This window comes from Corvus moneduloides, chromosome 1, assembly GCF_009650955.1.
Source record: "Corvus moneduloides isolate bCorMon1 chromosome 1, bCorMon1.pri, whole genome shotgun sequence".
Lineage (NCBI taxonomy): Eukaryota > Metazoa > Chordata > Aves > Passeriformes > Corvidae > Corvus > Corvus moneduloides.
The window spans coordinates 88,947,522-88,969,468 of record NC_045476.1 but is presented as its reverse complement, the minus strand read 5'-3'; the positions used below and the strand labels follow the sequence as shown (position 1 = coordinate 88,969,468).

The following is a 21,947-nucleotide window of genomic DNA, read 5'->3' as shown; positions in this document are numbered from 1 at the left end:
CAAGACAGCTTTTAGAGGACCTGTGGGATAAAAGCAATTTTCTTCTGCCTAAGTGAACAGTCAAAAGCAAATAAAAGTCATTTTTGGTCAACTCAGTGGCATCTAGTGGGGCTGGGGAGAGAAGCTAATGGACCCATGGAGAAATTTAGCAGAGACAGAACCTGCTTCAAGGAAGGAAAAGACACCTTCCAAAATGCTAAGCACATGAATAGAAGCAGAAAAATGTTGGGGTACCAGAAGGACATAGGGGTGCTGTGCAGCCTAGATCACTGAAACGAAGGAAGAACAAAATAGGCAATATCAGTAGTGGATCTTTCCCTCAGCTTGGAGACAAAAAAGGCTGAGAAACCTTTCACTTGGGTGCTTCTTGGGAAGCAACAAAGACTGTGTACTATTTTATGCAGACAAGGGTCCTGAAGTCAAGTGAAAATTAATGTGGCCTAATCTGTAACCAGGAATGCACCTGGGCAGTGCGTTCAAGGAGGAAGACTGGGTGCTGCATTACCTATTCCAGTACTAAGTAGGCCAGATTTACCATGTTTTGAGTGCAGCTTAATTTTGGGAAGGAGAAAGATGAATATGTTCTCTGTCTCAGCCAAGGGACACATGACACATTGCAAAAGCAACGAAGAAGGAGAAAAAAGAGGGTCCTTTTAAAGACATGGAGCATGCCTGAAATGAAACCCAGGACAAGACCTCACTATAAATGAAGAAAATGTTGCTATGGGGATGGCTCAGATAAATTATAAGAGAAGCCTTGCACCAACCTTTAGCAATATGACAACACAGCTGATAGATCTGTGTGAAAAACAAAACAGATTGGTCAATTCAATTAAGTCTGGAACGAAACTTCTGGCCATTTGAGAAAGAGGTCTTTTTGCTTGTTTTGTAGCTCCGTACAGGTGAGTCTGGATTTTAGCAAGCTTTCTGATATATTTTCCAGGTGCCTTAAAACTGATTTATGGGCTGCTTGGCAGCAGCAGAATTAAATACATCATTCTCTGGCACATTTCAGTAAAAAAATGTCGGCTGGGAATGGAACGACAGCACCACTGAAAAGAAAGCTTTATAAAGGCATTAAAAAACCCCCAACCAACTCAATTCTAGCTATGTAACTTTACTATATACACAGTTGGAAAATTCTCCTTTAAAAAAGGTTATCTTATGGGGGAAATTCCAGCTTGTGAGGTAGAGTTTGTCACCACGAGAACCTGATGCACAAACAAAAATCAGAAAGAGAAAAGATAAATAGCATGTTGTTTCTGCTGAGGCAGAAGGATGCTTGAGGAACTACCCTGATAAAGCAAGCCCCTTTTGAGGCTTCCTTTGCACACCAACAGCTAAGGCATCCTGCAATACATGGAAGTGCCATATCACAAAAATGGATGGACTACAACACGAGTGGAAATCCTTGACCGCTGCTGATGTTTAGCATTTCTAAAAATCAGCTCCATGAGAGGCCCTATTTGCTAAAAAGTACTCGAGAACAAGAGCAGTAATGACCGCTATTACTGCTTGTTTGAAGTTCAGTGATGAAAGCCAAAGAAATGAAAATACAAAGATCACAGCTGAAATGGTCCAAGAATTATAATCATAACTCCCCTGTCATATTGGCATGTTTGGGCTGTTTTTGAGCTACAGCAAATTACCACTGCAATTATGAAGTACAAATTCTCGGAATAACCCTACAAATAATATAAATCAGAGCATCACTCTATAGCTGTTATTAGTTGGCTACATAAATAAATATATTAGGTTATTATTTTCAACAGACTGTTCCCACCTTTTTAAAATTTATCTTTGCTTTTATCATGTGTCCTTCAAGAATTTAATAAAATATTAAAATGTTGAGGCTGTGTAAATTTACTATCCATGATTTGCCCAGTATTTTGAATGCCACATCAGATTAAGTCAGTTCAATTTTACATGTATAGTCTTACATTCCTAAATTAAATTTGCAGATTTGGGAACATTAGTACAGTGAGACACTCCTTCCAATATGAGAGGAGTGATTGCCTTGTTTTAACTTGCAGAGCGCTGCTGTAATGAAGCATTAACCCTAAGATTGCACTGGATACAAACAATAAACATTATGATCACAGTATCTGTTTGTATAATTCTGTAATTAAAAGCAGGGAAGAAATATGCTGCAATGATAACAAATCAACAAGTTAGGAAAAATTAACAGAAAATATGGTCTTAATGTACAGAAGTAGAAATAATTTTGTCACGATAATTGAAATAGTTAAAAATCAAAGAAGTACTTATTTTTCAAAGACAGAACATGAAAATAAAAGCTCAACAGTGTTTAGATGAATTTCAGCTAAAGAAACCCACCAAAAGCCTAAATTAAGAAATGTCCAATCCCCCAAGATGTGTGCTTACCATATGACCAGAATTCAGAGACAATAATGATTACACAAATTATTGTCCTTTTCCTTAACTGCATATTTGTTTGTGAAGCAAGAGTCTCCCAGTTCTCTTGCTGGAGCTACTAATCTGTCCAGTAAATTCCTGTAACCATCTTAAAATTTTTATAACTTTATATTTCATGACTCCAAAGTTACTTGCAATAGGTAATCTGAGGATCAGGAGCAGGTGCTCTGCTTAGATCCTTGATCTGGAAGATGCAAGTGCTACTGCCAGCCTAGGAATGAAGTGCTGAAGCAGAACAAAGCCATTGCTTCTCTTACAGAGATTACAGAAAGAGAGATCAAGAAACATTGCATGATGTTTAATTAATTTAACAATTCCTTGATATATACTAGCAAGCTGTCACATAAAATCTGAATATGACACACTAGAGAAAAAACTAGAGAAATTGTTCTAGAAATGTGAGAACAGTTTTCATTGTGCTCATTCTGCCGTGAACTGAAAAAAAAAATAATCCCCAAACCCACAGTATATATAGATTGTTTGGAAAGAACATACCTATTAACTCTTTATTTCTGACATCTAAGGCCATGTTTCGCAAAGCTGTAGCGACTGCACAAACCACCCGGTCATTGTCTATCCGGAGCAGTTCCACCAGTATTGGCAATCCTTTCTCTTTGCGGACGGCAGCGCGGATGTACACTGACCACTGCAAAGACACGAGGGAGACAGAGTGGGAACAAAGTGAGGAATCCACCACAGCCAGAGAGGCAGCTGAGCTTACAACAGAATAAGGGGTAACAGAAGCATTTGGATGCAAAACTCAATAGAATGGAAATAATTGCATTGATGATCCTAGGCAACCACTTGATTTGGCAATCTGCACTCATTTTTTTTAATGGTGACGGAGAAATTAAATGATGAATTGACTTCAATCCCAGCACACCCGGTTACATTTTCACAGCCCAAATCTGCAGACGACGTACTTTGCATCAGCGTTTTGTATGCAACACCTAATGATGCTTGTTTACTGCTAAACCAACAACATTTATTCTACAAAATATGTATTACAAAGCAAGCTCAAGAGGTCTGAGTATTTCTTTGTTGTTACCATAAGAATTATTCAGTCTACAAACATGAAAACACTATTATTATTTCTCTTGTGATTGTTAACTTGTTCAGAAGGAAAACTGAGGACAACTATATGCCTGGTTTTGGCACCTGTAGTGATCCTAACTGGAATACTATTGTACACTGAAGTGTTAGAGATTCCCTCAAGAGCTGACCTGAGGGTGGTGCAGGCCTGTGCAGTGCCTGGCTGCAGCTATCACATGGCTGCACGATAAACCCAGTGGCTGATTCTATCAGAGAAGCCCGAAGGCATCTCCCACTTGACAGCTGGTCATGACACCACTGGCATGGCCTTGTCTTTGCATCAAAGCGAGCAGTATGTTCTCATGTAAACATCCTTTTAATTTGACAGCAGAAATGATGAATAGAGTTGTTTACTTCTAAGCAATCCTTTAGGAGCTCTAAAGATTATCATGCCAGCAAATAAAGGATCTGTGCAGTGTGCTGTGAGTAGGAGGTCCAGCCAGTGCTGTGCAACCTGGGGTTCCCAGCACATGAAGGGATGAAAGATCAGCTCTGCTACCCTCTTTTCCATTCTGCTGTTATCTCCAGCAGTTGCAAAACATGTAAACAACACAGCAACTGTGCCCTTGTGGGTTTAAAGTATATGGGTATTGCCAAAGTTAAGATGTTTGGACACCTGCAGGATTTACAGGTCTCCTCAGCATAGCCCACTTCAAAACACGCTGTCCCTAGGCATACATTCCTTTCACTTCATGATGTCTTCGCTGGAATTTTCATAAAGTTCACATTCATGCTTCTTGTACTGACTGTTGAAAGGAAATTATTGAAGCAGAGCGTCTCCCTCCTTTCACAGTGCTATGGCATGGATGCTTATCTTGCCATTGTACCTGGAAGGTGAAGACAAGTTCTGGAAGGCCTTTGCTTTCGAAGTATTTAAAATATTTTGGAAACTAGAATGATAAGCCTTAGGATTTTCTGATCCAGATGGCCCTTCTCTTTTGACAAAGACATCTCACTGTAAAGAATAATGACATTGCAACAGCATTACTCCATAGCCAGACAGAGTAAAAACAAAAAAAGGTCAGCACATTCACTGTCAGCAGACCAAGCTTAACCCCTGCATAGGGCCTCTACCACAGCTGAAGTGCTCACTTTAAAAGCATCTGTTTATATAATAGATACATGCTCTGAATAGCAAAAACCAGAATATATATTTATGATAAGAACAGTAGATATGGAGATAGACAAGAACTACAATGCTGCAATGTCTGGAGTGCCAATTCATTCCAGATCATATAATTCAGGGGAAATTGTGAAAAAGGAAAAGAAACCAGCATTTAAAGAACTTTTTTTTTATTAATTCTCCTCTGTAGTAACTATGCATAACAAAAGCTAGTTGGCTGGACTTTGCTGTAGATGAAAATGATAATGGTTATGATAAGCTTTCTAGTCAGTTAAGTGGCACAAGGGGTTCTCAGCATCCCTGAGCACAAAAATGTGTCTAAAGCGTAGATGTGCTGTCATTTTGTGCAGCAAAGCAAACAGTTTAGGGGACACAAGTGGTAGCAGGACTCTTGGTTGACCTTATTTTATGCTCTCTCCTCCAGTCTCTTTTCTAGAACCAGTGTATAGCATGATCATCAGATAAAAAACTAAATCAGATCTTAAGGATCTATGAGTTTAACAGGAAATATTTTCTGAAAAATAGTTTCTTTCCTATACCTTGATTGTAATGGGATATTCAATATAAAGGATGCTATGAAAACAACTAACAAATCATCCTAACCTTCCTGGTTTAATAAATATGTATTTACCTGCCAGTTAGATGCATTCTCACCTGCAGCTGGGAAATGTGCAATACTTCTTTGCACTTAAAAAATGCTGTATTTTGTACATCTCTCCCAGGGGAAGCATCTGTTGTGTCTGCTGTGATTACAAGGTGACTGCCAGCGTGAGAGTTCAAGGTAGCAGTGAGAATATTTTGAGAAAGAAGTGAGCCTGTCTGGTTGAGGTGAGAGTTCAAGCTAGCTGAGAGTGTTCTGAAAGATGCTGTTGTTCATTGCAGAAGCACATCACAGATGTAGCATCTCCAAAATGGACTACATGGGGAATCAGTGGGGGTGTTTGTTTTGAGAGAAAAAAGCTTATCTATGTCTATTCAATACCAGAGAGAATTGAAAATGATCCTTTAGATTATACACTATGTTTTAAAAACCTCCATACTAAAACCTCAGTAAACAGTTTTCCTTTGATTTTTTTTCAGTCAGCTACCAAGGGAAACACAAGCACTTGTTTCATAAAGCCAGGTTTACAACAGATTTCTTGGGATGTAGTATTTTCATCATCCATTCCAACCCAAAAGTTTAAAAGAAACAAATTAGGGAATGTTTTCCTTTTAACCCTAGGAAGAGTAGGAGACATTGTCGGAGAAAGACTGAAATAGCTCAGTATGAAAAATATAAACCTCCTTTCTGAATAAATGACATGCAAGCCTTCAGGATCTGTAATGAACCAATTAATTTGATCACAACAGTAAAAAATACAGCTCCAAAGCTTTTACGGGGGAAAGATCCAGATATAATGTTTTACAGATGCACATATGCACACATACATATAAAACAATGGGAGGAGAAGTACAGAAAAGTATGTACAAAACCTCTCCTCTCCCCAGTGTACTCCTCTCCCTCCCAAGCTGTCTTTTTCCAGAGGATGTCATCCACTTTGGGAAATGTTCATAGACTCCTCAATGTGTGATTTGCTATCATTTCATTTGCTGTTTCAAGTCATGAACCTTAGGCAGAAAGAGAGAAATGCTTTTAATCGTTTCAACAATCTCTGGAGAACTTTCCATGTGGAAAGTGTTATGAACTGTCTGGTTCTCTTTCCTTAAGCTGCCAATTAGGACAAGTCTCTGCAAGCAATTACACTGCACCGTGGGGATTTCAGGAAAGCTCAAACTGAGATGCCTCAAAAGGCTATTTCATTCTTGCAGAGAATGGAGAAATTGATTCGGTCTTGTGTATACTGATGATCCTTCTGTTTGCCTAAAGCCATTGTGGAATGCACCTGCATTTCCACATTGTGGGTCAATTGCTAATACAAGCTCAGTGAAGTATAAAAGCAAAGAGATGAAAAATCATAAAAGAGAAAGGAGACAAAGGGTTTGTTGCCTATCAGTAAGTAAATGAGGCACTCTGCCAATACACTTAATCATCCTGTTGCTGCACAAATCAGTGGCAGTGTCAACGATCAAATAACTGTTCAGTTTGTAAAGCAAAAGCATTCCTGTGGGGACAGCAAACACTTTGGTGGGAACAAGCAGCTAGAAAATAAAATAAAATCATTATTGTTGCATCAGATTGAGGCTAACTTATCAGAGACAAGCACAGGAGCCACGATCTGTGCATGAATACACTTTACCAATAATGGAATTCAGGGGGAATAACTACTATACATCACTTTGAAGGTACATAGTAGAGCTCTATGTCCACTTTCATTAGTAGTTCCCTTTTTATTTTTATCACAGTAATTAGGTAGAAAAATACAGTAACCCTGAAAATTATTTTTATGTTTGCTAGCTATTATTATAAAGGACTATTATCAGAGGTGAATGCCTCTAGGGATTAAGATTATACGAGGCTGAAACTCAAGAAAAGAGTAATTTATCTAGATAACACTTGTATTTTTCAGAAAAATTAAAAAGCATTTAGTCAGTTAACTCCTTTTAGTGTTTCATATGGTTTTCTTTATCCCCCTATGAAGCAGCAACACAGGAGACCAAACTGAACAATGAAGACATTTCCATCATAAAATGAAAAAGAAAAAAACTACCAAAATAAATCCCACCCCCAAAATGCAAGAAATAAGAACAACTGTAAACACTTGACGTTTTGAATGGATTTGCTTTCCTGCCATTGACATCAGCGTTCCCGAGGTAGCTGCAGAATATTTCATCAGATACTTCAGCTTTGACTAGAATTATCACTGTATTGGTACAGCTCAACACTGTGACCCAAAGACTGTTGGGTTACTGAATATTAAAGGGAACTGATGAGACGTAAACTACAACATGAAAGCTAAATCAGGGCACCAGGCATGACAAAGCAAACTAAATTACCAAGAGTACCAGGAAGATTAAAGAGACTTGAGGTCTGCTAGGAAAAGTTTAGAAAGAGTCCAGGCTAACAGTAGTAAAATTGCAGACCATGGAAGAGAACTGCATGTTGAATAATCAAAGATCAATGAGTAGTCGAAGATTAATGTTTCTCTCTGTTCAGACTCAATGTAATATACCTATCAGGAAAAAAAAGAAAGTATTTTTACATTCTAAAAATACAGATCTACTTTACTCAAATAACTCTATTGGGATCCCTAAGAAGTCATGTGACCTGACAGAGAGCAAAGCTCTGAAATCCTGGTCATCTTTCTGCAGTTTCTGAAGAGAGCAGAAAGAGAGCTCCCAAGGACTTTCTGCCCCTTGATTGCAGTGTTCTGTTCTCAGAAATGATCCTATCTGGTAGCCTACCAGCAAGTTCTCTACATCTTTGCGTCAGGACAAGAGAAAAGTATTAACTGGTTACTCTTCTCTTGCTCCACAACCTTAGTCAAGCTTAAAGAGAAAGAAAAAAATCCAGTGGGTAAAGATACAAAGTTAAATAAATAAATGAGAGAAAAAGAAAACAGTGTTAACAGAAGTTATCATAAACAGGAAGGTAAAACTGATAAGGAACTGCCCTTGCATCTCATCATTCTTGTTCTGCAGTACAAGTAGGTACTGCATATCCAAAATGATCTGAGAACTACTTTTACAATCAGTTTTCCAAACACTGTAACTTATATAATTAAGAAAAAAAAACTTTGGGAAAACAGTGACACATCTCATGGGAAGCAAATTGCTTAAAGTAAGGGATCACTTTGAGCATGAAGCCACCATGAGCTACTGTGCTCCCATTTCACATACGGATGTCCATGCTTATTTCCTCATGATGTCCGTGATACAAGTGCTTGCAGCAGCAGATCTTGCTTCTTGAATATTGTCCTGTCCCTCCAATTTTGTCTTCTGTCCTATACAGCCAATATATTTTCCCTCAACAATTGATGCTCATCTATGAGGTGTTTCTATGCAGGTAAGAATTCCTGACAGAATAAAGCATTGGTTATTTAAAAAGTCTGCCTTTGTTGATTACATAGTATGCTACAAGTGGTCTTCTGCATCCTGCCACAGAAAGATTCATAATATTACTATTTTGGAGAAAATGAAAATAAGCTTTTTCACTTTAATGCAAAAAAACTTTCTCCTGGAACAGCCTGATGAAACTCCAAAGGGTTAATACATAAATAACTGGAGTCATCAGAAAAGTCTGACAAGGAACCCACTATATGTCCTTGCCTGATGAGAGAAGATTGATAAGCTAGACGTCTGCTGCTTTAGAAAATAATTACTCATTATCTTCAAGTGTCTGGATGGTAAGGAGCTTGAAACTCTTACTCATACTACTCTTTGAAGCAGCTGCACTGACCTTGTGTCTAAATTGGTTCTTTTTATGTTTTTAGTTTCTTTATCTAATAATTTACTTAATGGAGCTCTTGCTCCCATGAGTCAGATTTCTCTAGCATGCAATTAACAAAATAAATGCAGTTGCTTGTCTAAGGAACAAAGACCAAGATAGCACCGAGCCTATCTCAAGAGATCAGGCCAATGACCCAAAAACCCCATTCACATGGGTATTGTACCTGTACATTAGGGATCAAAGGCAGGGATATTCAGTTGTCTAACCAAAGAGCCTCCTCATTCCCTGCTGAGCATGACCAAACATGGAACAGAAAGGACAGGAGCTAGAAAAACCAGCCAAGGAATGCTACAGTCTCAGGAGACTGATACTGACTTCAACAGAGCAGCACTTGCTCCTCACGTTACAGAGCCAAAGGATAAGAAAGGAGGAGGGTCAGTAGAACTGCTACCTTGGACTTGCAGAGGCCAAACTCTGGGCTGTGTAGGAGACTGATTCACAGAGTCCCTTGGGAGACAGTACTGAAGGGCAAAGAAGTCCAGGAAGGCTAGACAGTCTTCAAGTAGAAAATCTTAAAAGCTTGTTTCTGTTGTTGACAGGAACAAGTCATCCCTATATGTTGAAAGATGAGCTGGTGGAGAAGGCCACTGGCCTGGCTGAACAAAGAGCTTTGCTGGAGTTCAGGAAAAGACAAGGAGAGTTTTTACCTGCCCTTTGGAAGAAGGAAGCTCAGGAGGACTATTACACAGATGTTTTGAGGCTTCAGGGAGAAAATCAGAAGGGCCAAAGCCCAGCCAGAACTTAATCTGGCTACTACTATATAAGACAACAAAAATGTTTCTATAAATACAGCATTAACAAAAAGAAGGCTAGGGAGACTCTCAATCCTGTATTGGATGCAGGGGGAACATAGTGACAGGGGATGAGGAAAAGGCAGAGGCACCTAATGCCTCCTGCACTGCCTGGAAAATGGCCCAGCAGAAAAGGACCTGGGGGTGCTGGTTGACAGCAACTGAACAGGAGCCAGCTGCGCCCAGGTGGCCAAGAAGGTCAAAGGCATCCTGGCCTGTATCAGCAACAGTGTAGAAAAGGAAGTTGGCCATCCTGTCATTAAAGCAGATGAGGGAAGTTCATAAAGCCCGTAAAGTAACTGAGACAGAAGACTGAGTGCACAGAAGGGACTAAGCAAGGCCCAGAGCAGGTGTGCTACCTGTTCCAACGTAAGCCATTGTCTTGCCAGAAGAAATATAGCAAATCTTGTTTCTTGGTTTTAAAAGACAGGTATTGCCTATGTAAGTTATGATAGTTTTCTGTTTTTTTTTTCTGAAGGATCATACAAATGAAGGGTTTTTTAAGGTATTTTTAAGGGTTTGACAAAGCTAAGGAAATGCTACTTGTGGTGACAACACTGTGTTATCAACTGCAAGTAATAGAAAAGGTAATATTGTAGGACCAGAGGCAATGGGCGATAACTGAAACAGGACTTTTGCACAACAGCAGGAATTGCTTTTTCACTTGTGAGGGGGACTGAGCACTTGCACAGGTTGCCCAGAGAAGTTCTAGAGTCTCCACCCTTGGAGACATTCAGAAAACCATCTGGACATGGTCCTAGGCAACTGCCTCTAGGTGGCCTTGCTTAAGCAGGAGGTTGGACCAGATGACCTCCAGAGGTCCCTGCCAACCTCGGCTCTTTTGCAATTCTTTGAGTTCAGGGCAACAGGTCTGGCAATACTGCAGTGAGGTCTGGCAGACAAACTGACAGCAGCCTAAATTCAGCTGTCAGATACATAACAGACAGACACAGTAATAAGCAGATATCCTAATATTTCCTTTCCTCCTGAGAGGGTAATTTTATTCAGAAAGGGACATAACCTTGGATGCTTCACATTGTTAACTTGAGGACATTTTGCATATAACTTTTTACAGGCTCGGGAGAGTTAATGAGTTAATAGCCGATTGACCAAGGTGAAAACTAAAAAGAACTTGCCAGTTTTATTTTCACCATCTGAGGAAAAGTACTAGTGCCAGACTACATATAAAAAGACATCTTTTACAGGATGACTCTTGTAATTTTAAACCATGTAATTTTTTCAATCCAAGGCATTAAAATAATTATATGAGGTTGCAGAAAGAACTTCTGGTTTGAAGAGTTATAGTGGGAGAGATTTCTTAATAAGCAGGCAATTGTCTTCAGAATACAGCTGAGGGAGTCAGAAAGTCTCCTTTTTTTTTATTCTACATTTTTGCACCAATTTGGTTAAACACAAATTAAGTGGCAAAGAAAAATAACAGAGCTCCCAGTGAAAGTCAATACCTAATGGGAAATAAAGAGTTTGCACTACTTCCAAAGGCATGTCTCTAACCTTATTTGTTCAGGGGAAACTCCAGCTAAGATTGATGAGGAAAGTGTTACCCTAGGTTTTTTTAATTCATATTTCTAAGCAGCTTTAATATTCAAGTTCACATTAAATGTAATTACAAAAAGTCTATTCTTTGAAAAGAAAATCTTAGCGTGGCAGTGAGAGGAAGCAAAGCCAAACCCAATGGCCATGCTTTTCACGTGCTGCTCCTTCTGTCTGCAGGATGTTTAGGATACCATGAAATTACCAAGGTTAAGACTCGATGGGATAAAATGTTTTGGGAAGCAATGACTTCTCTAAAAGAGAAACCCTCCCAGCCCCAGGGAGCAGCTGAGCTCTGCAGAAGGTGGTAGGTGGGTGCAGATCCAGTGCTGACAAGCTGCCCCACTGCTGTCAGGTAGCAGCACTGTGCTTGGAGTGTGTACTAATGGCAGCCACCAACCCTGTCAGGAGGGGAGCATGCAGTGACCTCCTGCTGATGTCACAGGTCACTGTGCAAGGCGGCAGTTAGACCTTAAGCAAAGTGATACCCTGGCAGTGATATGGAAAATGTTAATTTGCCCAGTCTTTCCAAAAGACTTACATATTTGGCTGTCTCCACAGATATTACTCCAGAAGGGCCATTCCTATTTTTCATAGATGCATCAAGTAAGCACACGAATAAAAAAAGAGATCGCTCTGAGGACATACATGTAATTTTCCATTACAGAGATGGTTCTTCTCCTTCAGATTCCAATACCAGTGTCCTCCTTATGGGATGACATCTTGATGCAGAACAGTGAGATGAACAAATGTACATGTTTATGTGAAACAGCCTCTTCCAAAACGAGTTCTACTTTGTATATAAGCTGTCTAGCTTTTTCAAAACCAGAATATACACCAAAGTGAAGATATGCAGTCATAAACTATGCCAGCTTAAATTTTCACATTGAAGATATTCTTCCTCATACCTCAAAATCAGTGTCCTGTTTTACTGATAAACTTTCCTTTGGATCTCTAAATGTATTTGTCACTAAGATGCTCCTTTTCTGATTTTTTACAGACTGTGCTTGGTCTAATAATAATTGCACTGACCAAATATTGCATTAGTCACTATAAAAAACTCCCAAGTTTTACTTTGCAGATGGGTAATGTATGTCAAGACTTTAGTCCAAAGTGCTTCATTTTGACATAGAAAAATTGTATGTAAATGTAAGTATGTCACACTTTTTTTCTTTTGTTGGTATTTAGCTTTAAAAGGAATTCCTGCAACTGAAGCAGTGCTAAAAATGTCCTACAGATTATGTTTCACCGTGTGCATGTGTTGATTTTATGTCTATGTATCACTGAGAAACTATATTCCCTGGAACAGTGAAAACTTTCAGCCTTTCTGAGCTATTAATCCTTAAAGCTACATACTACTGCTTTCTTTTTGTGCCTGAAATTCTCCAAAGTAGTCTAGCGGATTTAGACACATATCGCCTGTTAATTCCAGTTGCAGACATTTATCTAAATCCCCTACACAACTTTTTATTTTTTAAAAATTACTCAGACTTCCTTTTATCTGCTCATTTTCTCTCCGTAATAGCACCGGCTAAGCACTGCCTGTGTTAAAAATATTACCTCTTGGCCACCCAAGTGGATTAGACAGCTTTGTACCACAGGCACCAAGATGGTGAAACAGCTAGGAAGGAATTATACAAGTGTATCAACTGCACAGTATTTTCTTCCAGAAGAGATGTATCTTCAGCAGTGTGTCAGCATGCCCAGTATGCTGGGTGCCTCATACAGTCTGTGATTCTTCTGGCATTAAAATAATGCTCATTGGAAAAAGCCCACAACTGCTGTTGCTATTAATATTAATAGCAGCATTACTTATCTTTATACAGTTTGCTCTTCTCTCAGTCCATCATGAAGTTCTTAAAAGAATTAAAGTAAAAAAAAAAAAATTTCATTCTTTATACAATTACAGTTTGTTGGAGGAACTAAAAAAATTTAAATCTCCCTAGAAATGACCTCTTCTTTTAAGAGTTTTCTATCTTTTATTTCAGTCATTTTATATCTGGGCTGCAGCAATGGAAAGGAGAGGTCAAAAGGTGGAAACATCAATGCTTATGTAATCCCCAAAGAGGATTACTTCCCTCACAAAAATGGCTAGTATGACATGTGAAATTAAGGATATTCATTCTGTGTCTGCACATCCCTTGTAATGGAATTGGTGAATCTTTAGAAAAATAGAGCAATATGAGAACAACTCAGCTTTTCCCATGGTATCAGCATAGATAGTATTAAAGTCCAAAACAGTTTTTCTAAGCCAGCACTCGCCAAAGAGCTCCAAAGCCTTCCTTCCTCTCCCTGTACACTTCTGCCAACTAAAGGATGACAGGTATACAGATTTATTAGAAATGGGAGAAGGAACACCACTTGGATTTTACCACTTCTGTTAGTCCTGGCAAACATGCATGCATTATTTTCTCATTTGGACCAGGGCTACACCCATTCCCAGATGGATAGAACACATTTATTGCGTTTCTTTGCCAGGATTACACCATCTGAAGCAGTCTACAACACGAGAATAATAAAACCATAACGATTTTTTAGGCACAGTGTTTACATAGGACAAAAACCACTGAACAGATATTTTGTTAAATCATTTTACATTTACTGAATGCAACAGTCAAAGATATTTTATAAATGTGGTTGAACACAATTATTAAAAAAACCAAACAAAACATCATATGCCTTGAAAGACCTAGTGAGTGTGCCAACCCAACTTCCAACAAAACTTTATGGGAAAAAGAAAACAATTTCCTAGTGTCAGTGCTAACATTTCAAAATGAATGCCTAAATTAATTGGTGTTTACATATCACATACATGATATCACATGAATGCCCAACCGCTTAAAACCCAACAGGATACTTTCTGAGACATAACTTTGATCAGTGCATTTCCCCATACATGACTGTTTTCATTGTAAATGACAAATATTCCTGCTGAAAGTTAATTTAAAATCAATGCGTTATAGTTACACCATAGATTTAGACAGTTAGTACTTTAACCCAATTAAACCAGTTTACCACCAGGAAAGTTTCCCTAAAATGTAAACAAAGTTCAATGTTATCTTGAATTTTACTGATCTGTTCTAAATGATAAAGTATTTTCTTAAATTTTTCATTCAACTTACTGCAACAAATACATGAAAGAAAAATGGATCTTTTGACTATAACTGAAAAGTAGATTTAGCTGGAATAATTGATTGCACACTTCCTCACTCATTGGATATATTTAATCATCTTGTGGATGTATTTTAATAATTTCTTATTTTTAAAAAAAGTAGATGCTAAGATTACTTGTTTTGGTGTCACATCATTTATGCTTTGCTCTGCTGTGCCCTGGCTTCTCCTCAGGGACTGAATGTCAACCAGTTTCTGCAGTGACAAAACAATATGGTTTCATTTGATTGCCAGTGGTGGCATTTTTGGCTTATTTTTTATGGCTCTGTCACCCAGGTTCATAAAGAACTGGTTCTCCTCATTTGGATATTGGTTTTCAGTGGCAATTTTTCATACTTGACATGACTGATGTAATCTTCGCTGCTGTATGCTGACATTTGCTGTGATATGACTACCTAGGACTTGAAATACTACCTCAAATTTGACTGCAGATAGTTTTACAAAAACAGAAGGTTATTCCACTACCAGAAGCAATCACATACATTTATATCACCAACTTGCTGTCAGCTGTAGGGTTGTTTCAGAACTGAAGAGGAAATACATATTGGGTTAATATTCCTACCTTCCAACTCCCAGCAGCCAAGTTCTGCAGTGCCCCTGCTGCCCCCTCCAGCGTGTCTGGATTGGAGCACTCAGAAAGAAGTGTGAGGTAGGGTTTGACTATTGAAGGGTGCCACAGCATCTGGATTCCTTTGGGTGGTTCTGCACAGTCTGGGAGAGGTCCTACGCCATCCCACTGTTGGAAAGCACAAATCAGATTGTCAGCAAGGAGCAGTGAAATACGCTTGAGAATTGCCTCAGTTGAAACTGTAACATCTATGAAGGCATCTGCCCATAAACAGATGTTCTCAATTTTTGCACATCGTGATTCTTTGTAGAGGGACCAAATTTCCTACTCAACATTCCTTATAGACAAGCTATAAGATTGGCAGAAATCCCAATGTTTTAGCTAGCTGACATAACAAAACCACTTTTCACTGCATGTATTTTTTTCTGTGGGAACAGAAGCCCAATGAACGTATCTTAAGAGGCAAATTTAGAACTTGCATGGGGAGAAGAGATTATCTTTTCACATCCTGCTCAGTTCTCCACATTCTCTCTTCTCATGAGAGGAAAAACAACAATGAATGCTACTATAGAAAACTAAATCATTCAAGGCCATAAGCCCTCCATCCCATGAAAGGCACAAGTGTGACAAGTCTTCCTCAATTGCCCAACTTCTGGTTTCTCACAATGTGAGTGCAGTAGGTATTCCACCAGCCAGCCAGCTGTGTAGTCTGAGACTCCAGTGCCATTGGTAGAACCAGCTCTCACAACACACACAGTTCCTCTCATCACATACAGAGTTTTGCCATGAAAAACAACACAAGTCTGATATCCAACATGTGCAATATTTAAACCTGGACAAAGGGTAGGTTACTGCACAAAGCCCACTCTTACCAGAAATAAATACTTTATTCCAGGAGGACAGGGATTCTCCTCTCCAGTGGAGCGCACAACACTTGCACCTACATATGAAACATCTCAAAGGAAAATACAGACTTTCTTTTTGCCTTTTAAACAAAAGTGGAACACACTAAATAAAATTTTAAATGGGAATCTACTTATATATTTTGTATATTTTGTTTTGTTTTGTACAGATAAAGGGATTTAAACAATCCATGGCATTAGTGCCACTGCTAGGAACAAGGCTTAACTTTTTTATAAAATATCTTTTCTAACACCTCTGACACGTCCACATTGCATATTAAAATAAAAAGTAAACCTTTTAGTGCCTTGGGTTAGAGATTACTGTGTCTATATAAATTAAAAAAATCTGTACCAAACATTAAACATCTACTACATAGTGTAAGTCAAATTAACTCCTGGTTTAAATCTGCAACAGTTAATTTAACTAGTTATGAGTGCACAATAATACTTGCACCGGGAAAGACCTAGAATCTCTAGTTTTCAGGAAGTATCAATCATAATTTTACTTACACTAACCTTAAAAATAAAATACATGTATTCTAAGGGACGATCAATCAAGTCTTCCCTAGTAACAACTAACTCAATTTCAACAAGGTTTTGTGTGATTACTACCTTAGAATGAAAACCATTATTTTTTTCTAAATTAAAGCAGAACAAACACCAAAGTGGAAAGCTAGAGGGACCATTTAATAGACATGAGCAGCTACTGAAAACCAGAAAGCTGCTCAGACATGAAACTCACTATGGTGGACAAATCTTACCATAGTTTAAAGGAACTGGCATAGCAATACCCAGTGATGGCTGAGAAACTAGAGGACAAATGCCTTCTGGAGAAACAATGCCTTCAAATGACACTATTATAGGGCTGTGCCTTTGAAATGTTTAATACATTTCTGCCTTTAAACCAATAGATTGTTCTCACTGCATGTGACTCAGTTCTCCTTTTTCCTCCTTATAAATCACCAGCCTTGCCAGAAATGAGCTCTTTTCAGCTCATAAAAAATACATTAAAGCCTGCTTCTTATTTTAACTCTCAGAATTCAATCATTCACACTGTCAGATTTTTTTTGAAAACAAATGAGAGACATATCTTACAGGTCAAATCTGACCTCACACCAGGTTTATGCTTTGTACCTTAGTAAGTTCACTAATGAATGACTTGTGATGTCCAAGGGCAACAATTCAGGTCTTCACTTGTCTCATTCCAACTTGCACAAATCATGCATTATGCAACTGAAGAGTGTTTGCACAAGGTATTTACTGTATTATTTCAAGGACAAAGTACCTTAAATGCATCAAATGTATAAGATCTACCCATATGAGCGGGTAAATGCCAATGTGGGGGTATAATTTCTCAGTTTTTTTATGCTCAGCTATTTACACTCTTATGATCCCAAGGACTACTAAAAATCAGCTGATATAAATAGAGCCCTATATACATGCTCATGCTGTGCTGGTACATATAAAGCACTAGAAGTGATCTAGCAGATAAATTAATATTTAATGCTGTTTTGCCATTCTGCCCAGTAATGAGAAAACATCAAAAAAAAGGAGACAAATTACTGCATTTCCCTGCCCTTCTTGCAACTCACTTTTAGCATGATTGCATTGATTTATCACCAGCTGTGAGGGAAGACCTTTTTCTCAAGACACTGTGATGCCCCAGAGTCCGTGTAACAATAATGAAAATCTTTGCTACCGTGCATGCAAGCACAGTGAAGGCACAGGAAATTCAGTGACCCTGGAAAGTGTCCTGCACTGCTCTTCAGATGCGCTGTGTGTGCCCAGAGCAGCTGAGTGGCTGCACAGGGAGGGTGTCACTGTCCACCACGCCGTGCTGGTTTTGGCTGGGGTAGAGTTAATTGACCGTCACAGTAGCTGGTATGGGGCCATGTTCTGAATTTCTGCTGGAAACAATGTTGGTAACTCAGAGATGTTTTAGTCACAGGTGAGTAGTACTGACAACAGTCTTTTCTGCTCCTGACACTACCCCACCAGCAAGGAGAATGGGGATGCACAGAGTTGGGAGGGAATACAGTCAGGACAGCTGACTCCAGCTGACCAAGGGGACATTCTGTACCACATAGTGTCATGCTCAGAGTATAAAGCTGAGGGAAGAAGAAGGAAGAGAGGACATTAGGAGCAATGGAGTTTGTTTACCCAAATCACTGTTACGTGTGATGGAGCCCTGCTTTCCTGGGGATGGCTGCCCATGGGAAGTGGTGAATGAATTCCTTCCTTTGCTCTGCTCGCATGTGGGGCCCCATTAAACTGTTTTTATCTCAACCCATGTGTTTTCTCACTTCTACTCTTCTTCGCCCCCACCCCACTGAGCGAGCGGCTGTGTGGGTTTAGTTGCTGACTGGGGTTAAACCACAACACCTGCTGTGCCTGTGGCAGCCTCTTCGCTGTAGGGTTTAGTAGCTTCTGGTGTCTTTTGCATAGCTGAAACCAGTGCCTGAAGCTGTACAGCCCAGCTGTTGCAGGGCCTGTAGAACTGACACAGATAAGCAAAGAAGCTATTGAAAAGGAGATTTGCCCAATCTTCATTCATTTATTTTGTATTTCATAAACATCAACTGCCTGAGCAATAGAAATGTTTTTCCCCAAGTGGTATTAGAGTCCATATTAAACTAGTGGTTAAGGCATGGCAGAAGTTGCTTTGCAGTTCGCGCTGCCAAATATTAATGAGCTGAGGCAGCATCCTCACCCAGTAAACACCTCTACCCAGTAAATTAGTGGAAGAGTTACTGTACTGTTGCAGCCCATCAAGAATGATCAGGAAGGTCTATTTGAGATAGACTGGGGCTGCAGTAGGAGCCTCTGAAAAAGAGGACAACATGCGATTACTCTTCCTAGATATACTAAGGAGGGAAAAAAAAAGTCATAAACAAATATTCCTTCCAGGCTTCCCTCCTTCAGCTGAAATTACCCACATATATTGTGGTTGAAGCTGACAAACTGCTTGTTACGTGGGTGAGATACAAATCGCTCATTTCCTGAGACTAGTGCAAAGAAAGGATGAAAGTCAAGAAAAATAAAAAGCCAAATACCAAGATCTTTTAAGAAAAACAGACTTTTGATAGTAAGAGTACTCTAATAAAATTTCCCAATTTTCCTATTAGTAAGGAACTTTGGGAGGAGAAAAAGACCACTCATGGAGATGCTCTCCTGTGCCGCACAACAGATTATCTATCACCACATTTCTCATTTTAATGAAAGTAAGTACATATTTATAGTGCAATTGTACTGAATACCTGGGAAGGCTTCAACTCAGTAAGAGAAGAACACTCTGCAAATTTTGGGGTTTGCTATCAACTTCAAATTGGTAGGGTTTGCTTTTAAATAGATATCACAGGACAGTAGGTTTTCCCGTGATAACAATACAACAGTGTTTTATTTTAATTTATTACATATGAATACTTCCTTTCCCCCAGGCTGCACAAAATACCACTACTAACAAAAGAAAATCTAGGAAAAAATTAAAGCAAACTCCAGCAATGTCTAAAACCACCCAGACCTCTCCCCAATGATCCTAGACATTTGAGATTGTCTGACAACACTTGAAGCAGAAGTGACAAAATTCATATGAGCAATTACAAAGTGCTCACTAAAACCACTTTTGAAATGCCAAAGACTTTTAAACTAACAGGCCCGCTAAGAAGACACTAGTATCTCATCCTGCATGTCTTAGTGGCTGTGACAGTCCCTGCCAGCTGTCCCAAGACATGTCAGTCCAAAAACCTCTTTTGGACACCTTTGTCCAAGAGGTGCATTGGCCAATGCTGTCAAGGGCAGAAATTGAAAATTCAGCAACAAAAATTCACCAAAGTTACAGAGCTTTATTTCAGGGATGATGGGAATCCATGCAGCTGATACACAGGAGGAAGGAATACTACTATTTACATCAAGTGAAACTTCAGTTTAGACATCCAGGCCTAAATAAAGGTGGTGAATATAAATGCAGGTGTCAACTGACACAGAGACTACAGGAGCATGGTGAGAGAGAGCAGAGCTCATTGCATAAATAATGGTACCATTCCCAGTTTGATGCAACAACATTTACAATTATAGGAAAGGTGTTTGAAATGCTTTCAGAACATTTCAATGTATTGAATCGTTATAATTAATCTCAGATATTAACAAATCTAAATTGTACTTTAGATTATACATTACACTCTTAAAACAGTTGTCAATGCCTTTATTCAACTTTATAATATTATTTTATCTAAGAAAAAAAATATTAATTCAGTTTGTGCATTTTGTCTTTGCTTAAAACCAGACCCCTCCCAAATGAAGGAGGATGGAGTTAAACCCAGGAAAAACAGTCCCTGGCACACCACTACATGCCCTTCTCCTCTGCACAGAATGCTAAAGCTAACTGGCTTTGCAGTATATTCCACAAATTGACAAATACAAATTACATTTAATAACCCTGCAGTTTTGACTTTGAAAACAAATTGGCCATACGTGACACTGAGTAGCTCACAGAGTATCTGGGGAGATGCTGCATATGCAAGCTGGAAAGTAGAAATAGTTTTCAAAAAGCTCTGTAAGGAATCGCTCAAGAGAGTTGATTCTTGCTGTTCAAGGCTGGCATAACCACCTTGTGCAAGACAAGGAAGCAACAAGTGGAAATAATATTCTTTCTGAGCAAGGACATATTGGCAACACAGCCCTTCATCCCTCATCTCAGTTCAAATTATTGGTTAAACCCAGGAGCCACCAGCATATCTCTGTTTCTGTGCTTATTATTAGCTTGGTGTGGCTTGGTAGAGTATTGAAGAATGCTTGGTAAAGCAGTGGTCTCACCACATGAAAAGACATATCTGGCAGGTTTATTTTTTATGCTTTTTGAAATATGGCCTTAAGCCTGTTATTTCACCTACACAGAAGAATTTATAGGCCATTTAGCAAGCATGCTAAAGAGGTGTGCCAGTCAATTCTTAATGATATATAACTTGAAATGTTGCTGTTATACCTTAAGGCTCCTGACAGAAGGTGAAAAAGAAGGTCAGGCTCATTTCAGAAGTGTCATTTCCAATCAAAAAATAGACTTTGGGGCTAGATTCTGGTTTGACAAGAATGATCACAGATGGGGAACTTGAGAGGAGCATGAAGCCAAGAAGTCAACCTGTTTTTCTTAGGGAAGAAAGGAAAAGAAATGAAATAGTGCCACATGTATACATAATGGGCTGCATAACAAGAAATAAAATAAGGCTTAATGACAACTCCCTGGCATTTTTTTACTGAAATTGGACCATACACCTGATTTGCCCTAACTGCTTTCTGTCATAATCCTTGTTTCTTGTACAGCTCAAAGAATAAACCTGTTGGTAGCAGTGAGCATGCCAGCAGCATGAACAACAACATTTTCAGCAGTGGGAGGATCAGTTTCCATCTGAAGGCAGAGAGGTTGATGTCTACAAGGTCTTAGTCGGAGATGAAGGGCTCTGTGGCTGGAGAGCTTATTGGGGTGAGGGTTCAGTACCAGCTGATCACAGGTAAACAGCAGAGAAAAACTAACAAACACAGCTGACAGAAGAGAATTACAGCCCTAGAGGTTTGAGACAGAAGTCAGGTGAGTCTCATTTATCTTTCCTGAGGCCTTAACAGAAGTTTCGCTTTCTGTGTTTCCATAGATAAAACCAGTGCTATACTTAGATTTTATCACAAACCTTCAGAAGGTTTGGGCCTCTTCTAACATTCAATATGTGTGACAAAGCAGATGCCTCAGGAACCTCTCTCAGCTCTGGTGAAATGATTGTGGGCTCTTTTAACACCACCCACCTTTATTCTGAAATGAGGAGAACATTTGTTTCCTGTGATCCGAAGGGAACTCCTTAAGCAAAATAATTTGAAAGGTGTCATTAAACCTATGATCTGAACAAAGACACATCTCTTATTTGATTTCAAGACATACAGA

General features: G+C 39.1%; 1 protein-coding gene across 1 annotated transcript in view; it reads right to left on the bottom strand.

The window, feature by feature from the left end:
* The window catches only part of LOC116442772 (catenin delta-2-like), a 307,484-nt gene that overhangs the window by 74,573 nt on the left and 210,964 nt on the right, over window positions 1–21,947 (bottom strand). Inside the window, 2 exon segments of the mRNA XM_032106243.1 lie at window positions 2,932–3,082; window positions 15,114–15,287. Of these exon segments, the coding sequence (XP_031962134.1) occupies window positions 2,932–3,082; window positions 15,114–15,287 (325 nt within the window).